The 21031-nt window shown below is 33.0% G+C and overlaps 1 protein-coding gene across 1 annotated transcript in view; it reads right to left on the minus strand.

Moving 5' to 3' along the window:
- Positions 1-3293: 3293 nt before the first annotated feature.
- LOC134680818 (WSCD family member GA21586-like) overlaps positions 3294-21031 on the minus strand; it is a 60065-nt gene continuing 42327 nt past the window's right edge. Inside the window, exons 5-9 of the mRNA XM_063540056.1 lie at positions 17431-19216; positions 6600-6683; positions 5235-5336; positions 4445-4546; positions 3294-3395 (exon numbers count right to left, since the gene is read on the minus strand). Coding sequence (XP_063396126.1) covers positions 19203-19216 — 14 coding nt within the window. The 3' untranslated portion in view covers positions 3294-3395; positions 4445-4546; positions 5235-5336; positions 6600-6683; positions 17431-19202. The remainder of the gene's footprint in view (positions 3396-4444; positions 4547-5234; positions 5337-6599; positions 6684-17430; positions 19217-21031) is intronic.

Here is a 21031-nt window from a genome sequence, read left to right on the forward strand (position 1 = left end):
TAATCCATTAATCTATATGAAATGAGATATATTTGTATGATGAGTGCCAATGACACAACTTTCCCACAGAGACCAATTGACATAAGTCGAAATTTCAAGATTTTAGGAGTCAAAATTTCAAAATAAGAAAAGTAAAAATTTTGAGTTAAAGTCGAAATTTTAAGATTTGAAATGTTAAAATTTCGACCTTCACTGCCAATTTGATTTTTATATACCACTTATACGCTTCCGTAGAATGCAGAAAAAATACCAAGCCACGCCAAAAGTCTATACCAGAAAAGGTTAATGATCATGATATAAGATGCAAAGGCAAAGAACACTTGATTAATTGGAAACACAACGTCAGTACTATGACTATACTTCAAGACCAGCATCTATATTACTTGCGTTGATACGGACAATTTGTTAACACGGTCTTTGTAACTTCCGATGAACTTTTTGCGAAAAAAAAAGGCGAGAGTATTTTTGACATATCCTTGTTCATCAACTTCTTCTCAGACGATTATAAAATCTCAGTAGCTGAAGCAAGCTCTTTAATACCGAATAATTACATTAGAAGTATGCTTCACATCTCGCGTTATTCCTAAGTCAATTGCATTATACAATAAAATTATCATTCATGATGACACGAGGTCCCACAATAAAGTGCACAGGAATATATATAAAGAATTGATAATAATCGTGTTTTCATGATCCTAGCTAAAAAATGTAATTATAAGTATTGACTTCTTCTTTTTGTAACTTCATAGGGTTGAAAAGCGTTGACCGTGCACATATTTTTAGAATGAAGCGCGGAAGCGCTTCAAACAAATGGTACTTCGGTCAACGCTTTTTCAACCCAATGAAGTTACAAAAATAAACATTCAATTCTTAAGTGAACGGGGAAATGTATATTATTTATGCAGGCGTTTTTATATTCCTTTTAAAATAGAAATAAATTTATGATTTCTAAATAAAAATCATCTCGTTTGTCATAGATTCTGGTATTGCGACGACTCTGGTAACAAATTCGACCCAAGCAATGCAATTATACACAAAATGTTGAAACAGTAAGACAGTATATAAACGAAAAATAACAAATCCAAACTATTTAAAACACTGCACCAATCCACTAAATTGAGTAACTTTAATGCAGAAGAAATGTATACAAAAATCGCAATATCTCTGCAACTGATTTTACAGGGTTTTTGCTAATGATCTGCTGTATTTCTTATGAACCAGATGTGTGTAATGCGCGACCCTTCATGTGGTTATCTTTGGCTGGGGTTTGTCATATTTTGGTTTATGACCCGAGGACGCTTTACTGTGATAACAGTATGACCGGGTTGTTGGTCACCTCTGTCATAATTATTACTTTCGGGGAAAACTAGTGATAGCTCAGATAAAGTCATATTTGTTTCACGTCCATATATTTCAAACATTAAAACATAACAGAATATCAACATAAAAACAAATATAAAATACAAACTCAAAAGACTGATTGACGAGCGGAAAATGATCCAATCAAATATCTTTTTATTAAATAAGATTAATTCGCGTTTTGCCGAAAGCGGGCATTACGGATTAAAACATGCTTCATATAAGTTTGTCAAGAATGGCTTTCGGTAGTTATCACGTTGTGTCAAGTTATCTATATTCAATGTTACAGAATCTTTTATTATAAAGACGGATGTAAATCTTTGATAATTAAACTGAATGAAAGGATTATAGTTAAGTTTAACATACAAGTAACTTTTGAATAGCGTAAAATAAATACACTAATAAATTATTAAAAACCAATGAGGACTCGGAATAATATTGAATCGCAAATTTATTAAAATATACAAAATCTTAAATGTGAACTTTGAATGACTAATTGCGGGTCATAGCAGCATTCATGATGTCACTAATATTTTAAATAAAATCTGATTGGACTTAATTACGGAATTGTACAAAATTTAAGAGATAAACATAACTAATACAACAAAAGGAAACAATACAGACATAAAATCAAACCAAAAGTTCAAATTATTCAGACGAAGAATATAAATGAAAGTAAAAAAGGTGTCATCATCACTTAAGGAAAGTGTTTGGATTTTGTTGGCGAACATTTGATATATAAGGAGGTAAATCTCACCATAAGTCCATTGTATCTACCATTGAAGCTAAAAAATATCATGTAGGCTATTTAACACTGAAGCGCATTGAGAGTACCACATTAAATCAGGGCACATACAAGAGCAGACGAAAACTTCCAATGCATATTCATAATCTCAAAAAGTACAAAACCTCATACTTGAGATAAAGAAAATCAAAACAAATATTTATAGAAATATTTGTTTACTTGCCATAAGCAGTATTTGCGTTTGACATTTAAACTCTGTAATTCAGTCGAGTCTTAGAAATAGAAAACAACTTGTTCCGTGTTTTTTTTTTTAGTCGTTTAAGACATTTCTTTGATATCTTCGAATGTGGCTTTATCATCTGTTGTAAATAGTTATCAAAGGTACCCGGATTATAATTTAGTACGCCAGACGCGCGTTTCGTCTACCTAAGATTCATCAGTGACGCTCATATCAAAATATTCATCAAGCCAAACAAGAACGATGTTGAAGAGCATTGAGGATCCAAAATTTCAAAAAGTTGTGCCAAATACGGCTAAGGTAATCTATTCCTGGGATAAGAAAATCCTTAGTTTTTCGAAAATTCGAAGTTTTATATTCAGAAAATTTATAAAAATGACCACACAATTGATATTCATGTCAAGATATACAATTACTGACTCTTCACCTTATTGCACCAAGAGTTCTTTGAAGGGTGTCAATAGTGGGAAGGACTAAAACCTGAGGTCATCACAGTTTTTGCTGTTTCTCGATTTGTTCCTTTTGGTTTTCTTCCTGATCATTAGTCATATATTGTTATTGGATGCCCCTGGTATCTACAATTTTGTTTGACTGTCTTAATGTACTTATTTTGTTGAGGTATTTTATTTTTGTGTAAGTAATAGACGATGACGTCATCAATGCAATACTGTCTTTTTAGTACTCTACTAAACGATTCATGTACGTGTTGGATTATACATACAAAGTATATTTTGATTTGTGAAAATAAATCGAAGTTATTGTTTAAGAAAAGATTTGACTACACAATCATTATGTTTAATTCAAATTTGAAAGAATGCCCAATGTTTTTTGCAACGATAATGATAAAGTGAAAACAGTCTGCGCTAAAGGGGATTTTTCAACACATTCAGACGAATATTATTTCATAATACATGCACATATCTCAGTCTGTGGTTAATTAAAAAAATCAAAAGTGGTTACATATATTTTATTGTTAAATTATGTAAGCCTCGTTGCTGTCCATGTTTCCATAACCTGTCTATCTCCTTAGTACTCCTACTCCCCTAGGGTAAACTGCAGTAAAAAAATCATGAATTAATGAATATAAAACATGTACAAAATAGTTAATATCATTGATATAGGTTGAAATAGACTACCATTTGGTTGTCAAGTGTAACTTTGCAACATAGAAAACGACAGATGCCACTTGGGGAGCAGGGTCTGCTGTTTCAAAAAAAAAAATGACACAAAAAAAACCAACAGTGTACAAAACTAAACATAAAAACTAAAGATTAAAATCGGGGATGATATCAGGTGTTCCAGAAGTGTTAGCAGTTCTATGCCGAATGTGACGACTTATTGGTACACATAAATAAAGACGTTGATAAACTGTATCAACTGACTGCTCATCACATAATAGGGTATTTGCAAATGAGTTTTATATAACACTATGACGTCAAATATTGTTAACTAAGCAATCAGTCATATAAAACTAAAATCCTGCAACTGGACTTGAAAATGAAGTAAAATAAAGGGAAGACAATACCTCTAGCGGAATACACAACAGAGACTTTGAAAAAACTTCAGAATTAAAAACTACAATTACAACTACAGCAAAAACAGGAGCCCCTTGAAAACTAGGGATGATGTCACATGCTGGTGTATGGTAAGTAGATTCTACTTCACATGTGGCACCTGTCGAGTTGCTCTTTAAAACAACCATAAGTAACTTAAACAGAACAGCAATTAAAAGCAAAAAGGATTAATATGGAACAAAAAATAAATGACACCCCTGCCAAATATGACAACTCGATAGCGCGGCTGACAAGACAATTATATAATTATCTCTGTCTAACAGATGAATTTTCGAAAATTGAAACATCTATATATATTTTTGTTATATTGTTAAACAAATAACGACTTAGGTAAATAATAAATCTTTAGATAGTTTCATTCCAATATTTTTTAAATTTTTTTTATGGAATATTGCTGATTTAAAATACATGCGAAACAATTAGCAATGCAAAATTCAAAAATGAAAGTACACGAGAAAAAAAGTACATATACAGTAAGTTGATGAAAATTTGGTATCCGTTAAAAAAAACGAAGAAATAAATACTCACGATTGCAACTTTCACAACATCTTGATTGCATGTAATTCGGGTTCTTAAAGCATTCTCCACGTTTAGCCCAGGAACGACAATCTAGGTTCTGGTCGATACAACCTACGATATCAATGTGCAAGCATCTTTATAAGTAGCTTAACCAACAATAGCAATGTTACAAGTATCTTTCAAAAGTAACTAAACCATCAATATCAATGTAAAGACATCTTTAATAAGTATCTAAAATTACATATTAGGCGTTAAACAGTTGCCAGAATAATTAATATAACTAAATGCATCGAGATAATTGTGATTTGTCAGTTGTCGTCCAGCACATAAGAAATGATATACAGCGTGCTAGTAAGGGGTGAAGCAATCATATAGTGTGTCCGTCTGTTGGTAGCCTTTCAAATGAATTTCTTCAACATTCATAATTTGTATACAATTCGAACAATGTCCACAACATTTTGCATCAATCTAACGAAATTTGATGAGACTGCCATTAAAGTGAGAGGGTTAGCGCTATATAACCAGGTTCAATCCAGTACCAAGTGAATAATATGACAATTCTTGTCCATTCGTATTTGATGCGGTTTGTTTTTTTGATTTTGCCATGTGATAATGGACTTTCCGAATTGATTTTCCTCTAAGTTCAGTATTTTTGTGATTTTACTTTTTTTTTATAATATGCTTACATTTTTTAAAACGTCGAATGGAAATACAGACTTCTTGCAAGCAAGTAGTGCGATCACAAAATATCGTTTAACTATGACGTATTCTCCTACATACGATTGTAAACTGTACTTACTATTACAACTTTTACAACAGCTGACACGCATATAACCAGGGTTATTATCGCATTCTCCAATACTGGTCCAGTAACTACATTTTCTGTCCTTGTCTCTACAGTCTACAAAAGCGATAATACAACGGACATCTTGATAAAAACTGTTTACTACCAGTATGGCCTTGCAGTTTGGTACATACGATGGTCAAAGACACTTAGTACACTATGGCATTGACCAATTTACTTCAAAAGAAGGGTTATGGTTTTTTCTTAAAAACAATATTCTGATCTCCAATTTTATTAGAAAAATAAATATATTGTTGTCAAGCAGATGACAAACTACTGTTCTGATTTCTAATTTCCGAATATTGTATAATGCTGACTTCGGAAAAAATATTTTGGTGATAGCGTTGTAAATCTAAATTTGATTTTAATCGGAAAAATAGACATACCCGCTTTTTGAAGCCAAATAATAGGTCTATAAATGTTATTTTTTTTCAATACATGGACAGGGACAGTATTCTGCTGGACCCGCATGCATAAAAAAAACCTGAGTTACTAAATTCAATCGCAGTACTAATTATCAATTTAATGGCATTTGATGCGACTGTCATACAAGTGAGAGGTTTATCTAGCTATAAAACCAGGTTAAAAACGACATTTTTTTCACATGATAATGCCTGTACAAGTCAGGAATATGACAGTTGTTATCCGTTCCTTTGATGTGTTTGAGCTTTTGATTTTGCAATTTGATAAAGGTCTTTTCGTTTTTATTTTTTCTCGGAGTTCATTTATTTTTGTGGTTTTACTTTTTATCGTATGACCTGAAGTAGAATTTGTTCGTTCGGAGCAAATGATAACTTAAGTAGCTTTATGCATATGGGCAATTCTGTTTGTGTCCATATATTGAAAAAGGCAGCAGTTTTTGAAAAATATCATTCAACTTATGTCTCCAATTTTTTTTTTATAAACTGCGATTGAATCATAATGTGACACGTGACAAATCCTTATCAACACTATCAAAGACAGGAATCAAATCGGCTTTAAAATCTTTTTTTTTAATCCAAAATATATGCGTTTATGTGCAATAACAAGAAATTTATTATTTTTCATAACAGGTTATTGACAAATGAAAGAGGAAATTCATTTTTTATACACTTATATTGTAATTGAATTCATATATATCAAGTTCATATATTCGTGATCATAGCTTTCTAGAAACGGCAGATACAAAACAAAGGTTACGAAAAAAAATCAATTGGGAAATAAACTGCCATATAGTTCTTTTGCACTTTACCGTTAACCCCTTATCTGTTTCAATACCCAACCTCAATACCGTACAGTTCACCACTTTATCAATTCCATAATCACACATTAACTCCTTACCTTTACCAAGCGTAGTACCGTTAACAGCACTGCATACAACTACTACGAATAGAACAACAACAAACAATTGCATCTTGTGTATTCCTGAAACGATAGTATGCAGTACATCAATAACCGCCTTGATTTTCGAACTACAAAATCATTCACATATAGTTAAAGTACAACATCAAATCAAACAGATATGGGTTTTAACCGATGATAATATCAAATGATAAATCACTTCACATCTGTCAGTCAAAGGGAGAGAGAAAATAGAAAACAAGCGAAAATTCCATTTGCTGATCTCTTTAGGGATCCGAATACATGACATGTATATACAAAGTTTCAATAAATAATCGACTTTTCTTATATTTAAAAATACTAATTGAACTCATACTGCCGACGCTACATGCTTGAGATGGTAATGTTAACCTATGAATGAATTATATATTAAAATATATATATAAAGACATCTAAATGAATGGATGAAAACAATTTTTGAGTACTTAAATGTACGCGTTTACAAAAAACTATTCTTTGGCTTTAAAAAGACAACAATTGATTGTTTTCATTTTGACCAAATAACAAAAAAAACCAACACTGAAAGCTAAATAAGTCTTCAACACAGCGTGAAAATTCCGCACCCAAGATCGTGCCTTATCTGGTTCTTTAAGAACTAGAGGCTCCAAAGAGCCTGTGTCGCTCACCTTGGTCTATGTGAATATTAAACAAAGGAAGCAGATGGATTCATGACAAAATTGTGTTTTGGTGATGGTGATGTGTTTGTAAATCTTACTTTACTAGTCTTGCTGCTTACATTTATCTCTATCTATAATGAACTTGGCCCAGTAGTTTCAGTGGAAAATGTTAATAAAAATTTACAAATTTTATGAAAATTGTTAAAAATTGACTATAAAGGACAATAACTCCTTAGGGGGTCAATTGACAATTTCGGTCATGTTGACTTATTTGTAAATCTTACTTTGCTGAACATAATTGCTGTTTACAGTTTATCTCTATCTATAATAAAATTTAAGATAATAACCAAAAACAGCAAAATTTCCTTAAAATTACCGATTCAGGGGCAGCAACCCAACAACGGGTTGTCAGATTCATCTGAAAATTATAGGGCAGATAGATCTTGATCTGAGTAATAATTTTACCCCGTGTTGGATTTGCTCTAAATGCTTTGGTTTTTGAGTTATAAGCCAAAAACTGCATTTTACCCCTATGTTCTATTTTTAGCTGTGGCGGCCATCTTGATTTGAAAGTCGGGTCACCGGACACATTTTTAAAACAAGATACCCCAAAGATGATGATTGCCAAGTCTGGATTAATTTGGCCCAGTAGTTTCAGAGGAGAAGATTTTTGTAAAAGATAACTAAGATTTACGAAAAAGGGTTAAAAATTGACTATAAAGGGCAATAACTCCTAAACGGGTCAACTGACCATTTCCGTCATGTTGACTTATTTGTAAATCCTACTTTACTAAACATTATTGCTGTTTACAGTTTATCTCTATCTATAATAATATTCAAGATAATAACCAAAAACTGCAAAATTTCCACAAAATTACCAATTCAGGGGCAGCAACCCAACAACGGGTTGACCGATTCATCTGAAAATTTCAGGGCAGATAGATCTTGACCTGATAAACATTTTTACCCTGTCAGATTTCCTCTAAATGCTTTGGTTTTTGAGTTATAAGCCAAAAACTGCATTTTACCCCTATGTTCTATTTTTTGCCGTGGCGGCCATCTTGGTTGGTTGACAGATTCACGCCACACATTTATTAAACTAGATACCCCAATGATGATTGTGGCCAAGTTTGGTTCAATTTGGCCCAGTAGTTTCAGAGGAGAAGATTTTTGTAAAAGATAACTAAGATTTACGAAAAATGGTTAAAAATTGACTATAAAGGGCAATAACTCCTAAACGGGTCAACTGACCTTTCGGTCATGTTGACTTATTTGTAAATCCTACTTTACTAAACATTATTGCTGTTTACAGTTTATCTTTATCTATAATAATATTCAAGATAATAACCAAAAACTGCAAAATTTCCACAAAATTACCAATTCAGGGGCAGCAACCCAACAACGGGTTGACCGATTCATCTGAAAATTTCAGGGCAGATAGATTTTGACCTGATAAACATTTTTACCCCATGTCAGATTTCCTCTAAATGCTTTGGTTTTTGAGTTATAAGCCAAAAACTGCAGTTTACCCCTATGTTCTATTTTTAGCCGTGGCTGCCATCTTGGTTGGTTGACTGGGTCACGCCACACATTTTTTAAACTAGATACCCCAATGATGATTGTGGCCAAGTTTGGATTAATTTGGCCAAGTAGTTTCAGAGGAGAAGATTTTTGTAAAAGATTACTTTAATTTACGAAAAATGGTTAAAAATTGACTATAAAGGGCAATAACTCCTAAACGGGTCAACTGACCATTTTGGTCATGTTGACTTATTTGTAGATCTTACTTTGCTGAACATTATTGCTGTTTACAGTTTATCTCTATCTATAATAATATTCAAGATAATAACCAAAAACTGCAAAATTTCCACAAAATTACCAATTCAGGGGCAGCAACCCAACAACGGGTTGACCGATTCATCTGAAAATTTCAGGGCAGATAGATCTTGCCCTGATAAACATTTTTACCTCATGTCAGATTTCCTCTAAATGCTTTGGTTTTTGAGTTATAAGCCAAAAACTGCATTTTACCCCTATGTTCTATTTTTAGCCATGGCGGCCATCTTGGTTAGTTGGCCGGGTCACCGGACACATTTTTTAAACTAGATACCCCAATAATGATAGTGGCCAAGTTTGGTTTAATTTGGCCCAGTAGTTTCAGAGGAGAAGATTTTTGTAAAAGTTAACAACGACGACGGACGACGGACGACGACGGACGCCGGACGCAAAGTGATGGGAAAAGCTCACTTGGCCCTTCGGGCCAGGTGAGATAAAAATGAGTACTTGTTCCTGTTGATATTGGACATGATTATCTCGAAAACATAAAGATGAACTAATACTAAAAATCATACAAGACTAACAAAGGCCAGATGCTCCTTACATGGGACAGGTGCCAAAATGTGGCGGGATTAATCATGTTTTGAAAGATCTTAACCCTCCTCTATACATCTATCCAATGTAGAAAAACAAACACACAGCAATACGTACAGTAAACTCATTTTAAAACAAGGCCGAGTCCGATTTTAGAATAGGTAACAAAAGAAAAGAAAGCAAAACTACAATGATACATAGATAAACATAATAGATTTTTAACGTTGTTAAACAAAAACGGATGTCGCATTTGCGTTTACATTCCAAGATAACTAAGATGTCCTTTAACGAATAAGAAATTAAAGAGAGATGAAAACCATAGCATTTCATCGCAACACAATATAAACATTTCAAAAAATCATTCTTATTTTTTCTCACCTTTTTTTATCGATAGAGATTTATTGCAGGGCACTTTTTATTTTTCAAATCATATGTATTATAAGCCTGCAGTTAATATGAACTCTAAAACCTTAGGCTCTTAGGCTGATATTAAACCTTTTGATAATAATACATCTGATATATTTTTTTTATACTTTTTGTTAAATAAGTTGCTAAAGTAATAAGGTACAAAAATTAACGGATGTGATAATCTCGCTCATCGATAGAAAATTCAATGTTACAAAATTAAGGCAGGCACTCAAAGAGGGGTTTCCAAAAATAGCGAGAGAGGGAAGCAAAGTAGTCATTTTTTCAGACTTTTTGTTTTGTTTGTTTCTTTTAAAGATTTTGCAATCAAAGTCGTACACACGCTTTGATTTGGTTATTTTTGAAAAAATCAAAAATCAAAAATAAATGAGAGAAAAACAAAAAGGAATTTAGTCAGAATGATAACCGTGTTCAATCTTCTTTGAAGTGTTTCATATAATTTCCCTTTTTTTAGTATGCTTGCGTTGTAAACGATTTGAAGTATAAAGATCAATAGTATTACAAAGTAAAAGAAAGACTAGTACTACTGTTTCTGGAATACATTTAAAATTTTCAGCAGGGATAATTTCTTAATTATCAAATTATGAAAAGACAAACTTAAAGTGAAAGTTGAATATGTACAAATGCAATCATTCTAACATAATTTGTAGAAAATTTTAAATTTCAAACTGTCTACTGTTTCTGGAATACATTTAAAATTTTCAGCAGGGATCATTTCTTAATGATCAAATTATGAAAAGACAAAACTTAAAGTGAAAGTTGAATATGTACAAATGCAATCATTTAAACATAATTTGTAAAAAAAAAATTTAAAAAAAAAATTGTAAAAAGTTTAAAAAAAGAATTTGTAAAAAAATTAAAAATTAAATTTCAAACTGTCTTGGATTCTATGTTAAAACATCATTCGTCTTAACTCGGCCGATTCCGTACCCTAGAGTAGCGGATTCTACCGAGGTTTGCCGAATGTTAAAAACATATGTACGAGAAAATAGAACTTACCTTGTTTGGTCTGACTGAATTCAGTTACTTAACTAAACTTTCAGATGTTTATATATACAATTTGGTTCAGTTATTATATGCAATATCTACCATCATAAGATACTTCATGATATAATAATATTAATTATATGCTATATATATCTGTAATTAGTACATAATACCTAATTTTATGACAGTCATTTTCGTTTCGTAACATAAATGACAATCATTTTAAATGTTTGTCTCCTTACATGTTACTTAGTGATATTTTGTAATTAAGAAAATTAGAATTGCAGTTTATGACAGGTTGTTGACAAATAATTTTGATAATATTTTGGTCTAGGTGATTCTCGTTCGCACGATTTTGACATTTCAGCAACGTGTTTTGAGACTTTATATTAGATACAGAAATCTACTTCAGATATTACACCTACAAGCACCACTACTGGAATAACCATGAATACTTAAATATTACCACTACTGTCGACAATACAGAAGAGTACAGGTATGCATAAAAACTAGAGGCTCTAAAGAGCCTGTGTCGCTCACCTTGGTCTATGTGAATATTAAACAAAGGAAGCAGATTGAAAATTGACTACAAAGGTCAATAACTGCTACAGGGGTCAATTGACCATTTCGTTCATGTTGACTTATTTGTAGATCTTACTTTGCTGAACATTATTGCTGTTTACAGTTTACCTATATCTATAATAATATTCAATATAATAACCAAAAACAGCAAAATTTCCTTAAAATTACCAATTCAGGGGCCGCAACCCAAAAACAGGTTGTCCAATTCATCTGAAAATTTCAGGGCAGATAGATCTTGACCTGATTAACAATTTTACTTCATGTCAGATTTTCTCTAAATTATTTGGTTTTTGAGTTATAAGCCAAAAACTGCATTTTACCCCTATGTTCTATTTTTAGCCGTGGCGGCCATCTTGGTTTGATGGCCAGGTCACCGGACACAATTTTTAAACTAGATACCCCAATGATGATTGTGGCCAAGTTTCAAATAATTTGGCCCAGCAGTTTCAGGGGAGAAGATTTTTCTAAAAGATTACTAAGATTTACGAAAAATGGTTAAAAATTGACTATAAAGGGCAATAACTCCTAAAGTGGTCAAATGATCATTTTGGTCATGTTGACTTTTTTGTAGATCTTACTTTGCTGAACATTATTGCTCTTTACAGTTTATCTCTATCGAAAATAATATTCAAGATAATAACCAAAAACAACAAAATTTCCTTAAAATTACCAATTCAGGGGCAGCAACCTAACAACGGAATGTCAGATGCATCTGAAAATTTCAGGGCAGATAGATCTTAACCTGATTAACAATATTACCCCAGGTCAGATTTGCCCTAAATGCTTTGGTTTTTGAGTTATAAGCCAAAAACTGCATTTTACCCCTATGTTCTATTTATAGCCATGGCGGCCATCTTGGTTAGTTGGCGGGGTCACCGGACACAATTTTTAAACTAGATACCCAAATGATGATTGTGGCCAAGTTTGGTTAAATTTGGCCTAATAGTTTTAGAGGAGAAGATTTTTGTAAAAGTTAACGCCGGACGCAGGACGACGACGACGACGGACGACGACGACGGACGCCAGACGCCAAGTGATGAGAAAAGCTCACTTGGCCCTTCGGCCCAGGTGAGCTAAAAAGGCTGTGATGATTTATATTTGACACATATTCCTACTTTAGTTATTTATCCTACTATCAACACTACAGGAATACAGATTTTAAATTATTCAGAGATCACTACTACTAGCAGCACTACACGAATACAGATATCTACTTTAGATATCACCGCTACTAGCAACACTACACGGATACAGATATCTACTTTAGATATCACCGCTACTAGCAGCACTAAACGAATACAGATATCTACTTTAGATATCACCGCTACTAGCAACACTACACGGGTACAGATATCTACTTTAGATATCACCGCTACTAGCAGCACTACACGAATACAGATATCTACTTTAGATATCACCGCTACTAGCAACAATACACGAATACAGATATCTACTTTAGATATCACCGCTACGAGCAGCACTAATCGGATACAGATATCTACTTCAGATATCACCGCTACTAGCAGCACTACACGAATACAGATATCTACTTTAGATATCACCGCTACTAGCAACACAACACGGATATAGATATCTACTTTAGATATCACCGCTACTAGCAGCACTACACGAATACAGATATCTACTTTAGATATCACCGCTACTAGCAGCACTACACGGATACAGATATCTACTTTAGATATCCCCGCTACTAGCAGCACTACACGAATACAGATATCTACTTTAGATATCACCGCTACTAGCAACACTACACAAATACAGATATCTACTTTAGATATCACCGCTACTAGCAGCACTACACGGATACAGATATCTACTTTAGATATCACCGCTACTAGCAGCACTACACGAATACAGATATCTACTTTAGATATCACCGCTACTAGCAGCACTACACGAATACAGATATCTACTTTAGATATCACCGCTACTAGCAACACAACACGGATATAGATATCTACTTTAGATATCACCGCTACTAGCAGCACTACACGGATACAGATATCTACTTTAGATATCCCCGCTACTAGCAGCACTACACGAATACAGATATCTACTTTAGATATCCCCGCTACTAGCAACACTACACAAATACAGATATCTACTTTAGATATCACCGCTACTAGCAACAATACACGAATACAGATATCTACTTTAGATATCACCGCTACTAGCAACACTACACGGATACAGATATCTACTTTAGATATCACCGCTACTAGCAGCACTACACGAATACAGATATCTACTTTAGATATCACCGCTACTAGCAACACAACACGGATATAGATATCTACTTTAGATATCACCGCTTATAGCAACACTACACGAATACAGATATCTACTTTAGATATCACCGCTACTAGCAGCACTACACGGATACAGATATCTACTTTAGATATCCCCGCTACTAGCAGCACTACACGAATACAGATATCTACTTCAGATATCACCGCTACTAGCAACACTACACAAATACAGATATCTTCTTTAGATATCACCGCTACTAGCAGCACTACACGGATACATATATCTACTTTAGATATCACCGCTACTAGCAGCACTACACGAATACAGATATCTACTTTAGATATCACCGCTACTAGCAACAATACACGAATACAGATATCTACTTTAGATATCACCGCTACTAGCAACACTACACGGATACAGATATCTACTTTAGATATCACCGCTACTAGCAACACTTCACGAATACAGATATCTACTTTAGATATCACCGCTACTAGCAACACTATACGAATACAGATATCTACTTTAGATATCACCGCTTATAGCAACACTACACGAATACAGATATCTACTTTAGATATCACCGCTAGTTTAGTTTAAGAAGTTTAAACATATTTATTCATAGTGGATAAGGAAACAAGTTTTCCCTTTCGACTTTGCGGTTACCGCACTTTGCGGTCACTGCTACTAGCAACACTACAGAAATACAGATTAATAGGCAGTTCTTTTCTACAAAAGACACATCACTAACGCTCGAATAAAAAAACTAATAAAGTACCATGTTGAAGAGAATCGATTTACCAAAATCTTCAAAGGCTTTGCGAAAAACTGGTATCATGGTTATATTTTCTGTGGGTAGGAAATCCTTAGTCTTTCGAAAAATTCAGTGTTGTTAACAGTTAGTTATGACTATATCAATTATAACTCATGTCTATACAAAAATAAGACAACACTTTGTTGAATATCTGTATAATCTTAAAGAAAAATATCAAATATATGAAAGTCATATAATATTGCATTATATTGAAAACAATATGTGAGCAACACAAACAGACATAATGAATAACAATGTTCAAAATTAGGATAGAGCAGTCATCATTGTGTTTTAATCTTAATCATTACAAAACAATGAAAAAATAATGGCATATTGTCAGGAACCTCATGTTCAGGTGTTGTCATTTGTTGATGTACATTTGTAGTTCCTAAAGGTTTCTTCTTTATATATATATACAACTCGTCTAAACATCAACCCAACAATGTTAGATCTGTAAATTTGCTTTCGCAAATTTTTGGTTCTTCCCTCGCCGGGATTCGAACCCATGCTACTGTGATATCGTGACACCAAATCGCCTGCACTGCAGCCGTCCCGCCGCTAGACCACACGACCACCTGGGCTCTCAAAAAAGAGCTTACGGTGGGCACGTGTTACCTTTCCACGTCAGTTTTAATCTAGCGGCGTACTACAGTACATGATATATAAGGCATGAAGATGTTATTGTTTACAGATCAGCTAAATTATCTATAGTAAAGGATCCTACAAATTAATGTAAGATACAGTCACAGAAAATAATTATATTCATAAGTACGTCTGAGTCAGTGACAACCCTACAACAGATATATATATATATATATATACAACGAAATTTGTTTGACATGCACACGTATAAAAATTGCATTTTTTATCCAACGCAGTCATAGGTTTGAACGTAGTTTTCAATTTAGACTCGTTTATATTTTTTGTTTGGGCATGTATCATATTTTCCCTCCGGTTTATATGATCCGTTCATCCTATATATTGACTCTTAAAATTCAAGAGTTAATCTAAAAATGAGGGTACTTTCTCCAAAAATGAGGGTACTTTTTATATGGCCTTCCAAATACCGTTTCGATCCCTAACATCACTGAAGAGACATTTATTGTCGAAATCCGGATATGGTGTACTAAAGAAATATTGACACCGAATGTTTGTGGCACAACATCCTGTCCACAAGTTAACAATTTTTTTTCTTTCTGTGACGTATTAAATTTATATTAAGGTCCATTTTGTTACATCTTGTGATCAATTTTATTTGGCAATCGCCAATGGCAGTCAGCAGGGTTAAAGAACATCAGTTGTTCGACCTGTTAGTCAAAAGCGTTTTGTTTAAATATACTTTTTCACTCTTTTGGTCTTTTGGAAAATGTTGTTTGTGCTGTTTTTAGACCCTTCTACAACGAAATTTGTTTGACATGCACACGTATAAAAATTGCGGTTTTTATCCAACGCAGTCATAGGTTTGAACGTAGTTTTCAATTAAGACTCGTTTATATATATATAAATATATAACGCAATCATAGGTTTGAACGTAGTTTTCAATTAATATTATAATAAAATTATTTCGGAGGAATAGTTATAGTGTAGGGTTGAATCCAAGTTGTATTTATTGGCTACAGACATTTTATCTTATTTGCTTTAGGCTTGACATGCTTATTTTTGTAACTGTTGAAACATGTTTGCAATTGCTTGTGTCCATTTATATGAAAGTGCATGCTACATTAGGCCTTTGGTCTTGGTATCGTCCGAGGAACAAGGGATGGGACGTTCTTTGACAAAACCTTGGTTCATTAACTTTCTGCTAAGATACTTGGGTCCTTTTATAATGTCTGAGTAGCAGCTGTTTGCTCTTAAACACCGACAAATTATACATAAATACTTGTTCGGCTTTATATCTTTTTTTTATCTGAGCGTCACTGATGAGTCTTATGTAGACGAAACGCGCCGTATTAAATTATAATCATGGTACCTTTGATAACTAATGGCACAGTATCAATGACAAAATCATAATGATTAAAAACAGACAACGACAATCCCAACAATTGTTCAATTTTAATATAAAATGAACCTCTCTAGCTGAATTTACGGGGTTTTTTTTCTTATGAAATGATGTAATATACCAGATAAAAAGAATCATTTTCAAACATGTTTTATCACGCCACGTTTTAATGTGAATGTCTCTATGAACGATTTTGTTTTATGTGGTTTGCTGTAGCTACTGTCTCTCATATTTTAGTGACTTAGTCAGTAATTATTTTAGTGTGTGACCTAGGGACGCTTTACTGTATATAATATGATCGATTGGACGAAAATATGGAACTGAACAAATCAGAAAAAACGTTACATGCTACATTTAAAGGAAACAAAAAAGACATGAAATCAAACTTAAAAAAGTAATTCTCCAAATAAGTATAATAAATTCAAGTAAAGAAGGTGTCATTATATCATCCGTGTCAAATTGTTTGGATTTTGTAGGCTAAGTTGTTAATACATGAGCAAGTTAAAATCACTGACAGGTTTCATTATATCTTACATTGAAGCTAATTATGATAAATTATGCTATTAGTAGCTCGAGTGCTGTAAACGTGTGTTATCGACTGAGTGTAACTGGAAATGCAGTCTAAAACTTCCAATGGGGAAAGTAGACACAGTATTATGCTTGATATAAAGAATGGCAAAAGAAATATATCGCAAAAATTACCTGTCAACAAGTGGGAGGTTCAGCGCTATAAAACCAGGTTCAATCCACCATTTCCAACATTTGAACATGCCTTTACCAGGAATATAACAGTCGTTGTCCATTCGTTTAATGTGTTTTCCCATTCGATTTTGCCATGCGAGTAGGTACTTTCCGATTAAATTTTCCTCGGAGTTCAGTATTTTTGTAATTTTACTTTATACTCAATTTTTAGAACCATCAGTCTTTAGCAGTCAAATTGTGTGCATTATTTTTAGCTATGATAAAAAAAACTGATACATGGTTAGTTTTTAACTCTGTGCTTACGTCTGAATGCAACAGATATCCTGTTGAAGGACAGTATTGATTGTAGTTGTTTATCATGATTCAGACTAATGTGTTTCTAATTTTTTTTTTTTTTAAATTTGTCAGTTCAAAACCTAACCTTTACGGGTTTTGTCTATTTTTGATGGTCGTAATAAGGTAACACAGTTGTCCTGTTGTTTCTAGCGGATAATCATTTAATTGGCAGTAACTCAGCATTCCATTCTGTTTATACTAAATGTTTTTTTTATACATATACGTCTAAAAGCTATAGGAATCTTTCAATTTTTTTTTCTTTCAGATTATGAGACGTTTGGATCATATATAACTTCAGTCATTTCTTTTTTTTACCATTAAACTGCTCGACCCTTGCTGTTATAGCGAAACATCAGATTGTGGCTGTTTTCATTTGTATCAAAATTATAATCAGAGTACTTGTTTTCCTCTAATAATTGATAAGTTTCCCTCGGTTTTAGTTTGAAACCCGGACTTGTTCTCTCTCAATGGATTCAAAACTTTTGAATAGCGCTATACTACTGTTGCCTTTATTTAATGGTGACAACATATAACTTTTATACATTGTACATATATATACGGAGACGTGGTATGAAAGTCAATTCGAAAACTCTCAATCCAGGTCAACATCTGTACAAGTAAACCATTATAATTCAAAGTAAGATATTCAACACGGAGCCCGGGCTCTCACCGCACAGCAGTTGTTTTTCCCGTTAGAATGGTTTTCACAAGAAATTTTAATGGTCCTTTATAACTTGCTGTTCGGTGTGAGCCTAGGCTCCGTGTTAAAAACCGCACCTTGACCTATAATGGTCTACTTTTATAAATTGCGACTTGGATGGAGAGTTGTCTCATTGGCACTCATACCACATATATCTATATCTATAACATATAAAGATCCTCAATGCTCTTCAGCTTTCTATTTGTTTGGCTTTATAAATAGTTTGATATGAGCGTCACTGATGAGTCTTGTGTAGACGAAACGCGCGTCTGGAGTACTGAATTATAATCCTATTACTTTGATAACTATATAAAGAATAGAGAAACATAGTACCAAACATTTAAAGAATGGTGAGGTTCTAGAGTATAAAGAATATAGATTGATGGACAGAACGTTTAAAGGATAGATACAAATGGCATAATTGTTTTTACAAAATACAAAAATGGTAACTTGCCCCTCGTGTAAATGTTTGAAACAAATTACTTCAAAATTCATGGATAGGTCAATTATTGAAGTCGAATTTTGAACTTCGTGAAATTGTTCTGGAAATATTTTCTACCCAGTTAGTCGTCCGAAATATGTATGACGTTACGCAATGAACAATCAACCAGTCTCTAGTTATCAAACTCTGAAGACAGTTTAAACATTTAAAGTATTTGAGATGCATTTATCATAGTCAATGCATTTTATTGATCCGTACGTCTCTCCGTCCGCCTTGCCGTCAGGCATGTTCTTGTTATCGCAACTTCTCTGAAACCACACAACAGAATGTCATGAAACTTTGTAGATAATAAGGACATACTATGTAGATGTGAATATCGACAGAAAATTATGATTCAATTTCGTTTCTTGGAGGTACGCCCCTTTGAACTTATTTGTCTTAATATTCTATTGTAATAGTGTGTCATCGCAACTCCTCTTAAAATACACAAAAGAAATTCATGAAACTTTGTAGATAATAAGGACATACTATGTTAATGTGCATTCTTCGGTTATTTAAGTTTTAAAGTAAATTTTTGCTTGTTCGTCTTTCGCGTGTTTGCACTAATTGTACTTTTTCCACCAATGATTTTTTTTTACATTTGGAATTTTTTCTTATATACTATTAAAACTTTATCCATATTGAAGTTTCAATATTGAAATTGAAATATCCCCTTTTGTCACAGAAGCGAAGAGTGTATTTTAAGAAAACCTATTGAATTTCAATTAAAAGTCAAATTAGAACTTATCTCAGTTTTAACAAAATTAAAGACAAAATGGTTCATATACTTTGAAATTGAAAAAATAAATAAATATATCAATATGTCAAAACCAATCGACGCTATTTAATTCACTTTATCTCTATATACTAATATAAACCAAACTCCATAAATTGGAGATGGGACCATTTCCAACTTAAAATTTTAAAACCCCTTTGACCCGTTTGATTATCAAACATGAAAGTTAAAATTGTTTAGCCAAATTACCCTGTTTGCCTTTCACTACAGCTTGTCACTTATTAGTATTCACAATCAAAAGAGTATCCCCAGTAAGACCTCTTTTTGTCCCAAACTTTTACATAGTTGTTATTTTTTATAAAACATAAACCACTTTTAATTAGCTATTCATCGGAAAGAAGAATGCGCTTGTTACAGACATATTTCCCGGATGTTTACATAACAATACACATGCGTCAGATATTACTAGCACTATTAACTCATAATTAATGAAATCTTCACCTTTTAGCTTTGTACTAATTTTATTATGTTTTTGTTGTTGTTTAAAATGGAAGCTTGGAAAAGAGCGTCTTTAATGATCAAATAAGTTCAAATCTTTTAAATAAACTAATACACTAGTTCAGGGAAACAATGCGCATGTGCAAGATTGATCGGGATTTTGCGTTATCGACTAATTAGATACGAGATTTGACGAACTGGGGGCATTATCAGTAGATCGGCATCGTTATTACTGTAGTCAGATTAATGAATACTTTATTTCAAGAAGCATATACATGCTATGGAAAACGAAAATATATAATATATGACAAAAAAAAAAGACAGCAGAGAACAGAAGTTACAGAGTATACAATAATATTATGACAATATATGTGATCTAATTTTCCAAGCTGCATTTAAACAGAGACATATAGTATATTTCAAAACCAAATACTAGTTTATATATAAAGTTTGTCACATTTTGTAAAGCTGAAGATTACGCTGACATATTAAAACAGAATATTTTGACCGTTGTGTTAATTAATCTTAAAAACAAAAGGAACGGTTTGATGTCACCTGACTTTGAGTGTTACCTTCACGCAAAAATGGACAGATTCATGCTGTGATGTTCACAATGGTTCACTTAGCAGATTGTCTATATATTCAAGAAGGTACGGGTGCTATATCTGAAGCACTGATCAATCAACACCTAGGGCATATGGTATCATAAAGTTTTACCTTAAACTATTAATCTCACCAGGCGACAGTTAGCCTATGATACAATTACTATACCCTTATAATCATAATTATGTTCTGACAATTAGGTACCATTAAAATATATGTTCAAAATATATAAAGCTCTGATTGCATG

The sequence above is a fragment of the Mytilus trossulus genome, chromosome 8 (genome assembly GCF_036588685.1).
Source record: "Mytilus trossulus isolate FHL-02 chromosome 8, PNRI_Mtr1.1.1.hap1, whole genome shotgun sequence".
Taxonomy (NCBI): domain Eukaryota; kingdom Metazoa; phylum Mollusca; class Bivalvia; order Mytilida; family Mytilidae; genus Mytilus; species Mytilus trossulus.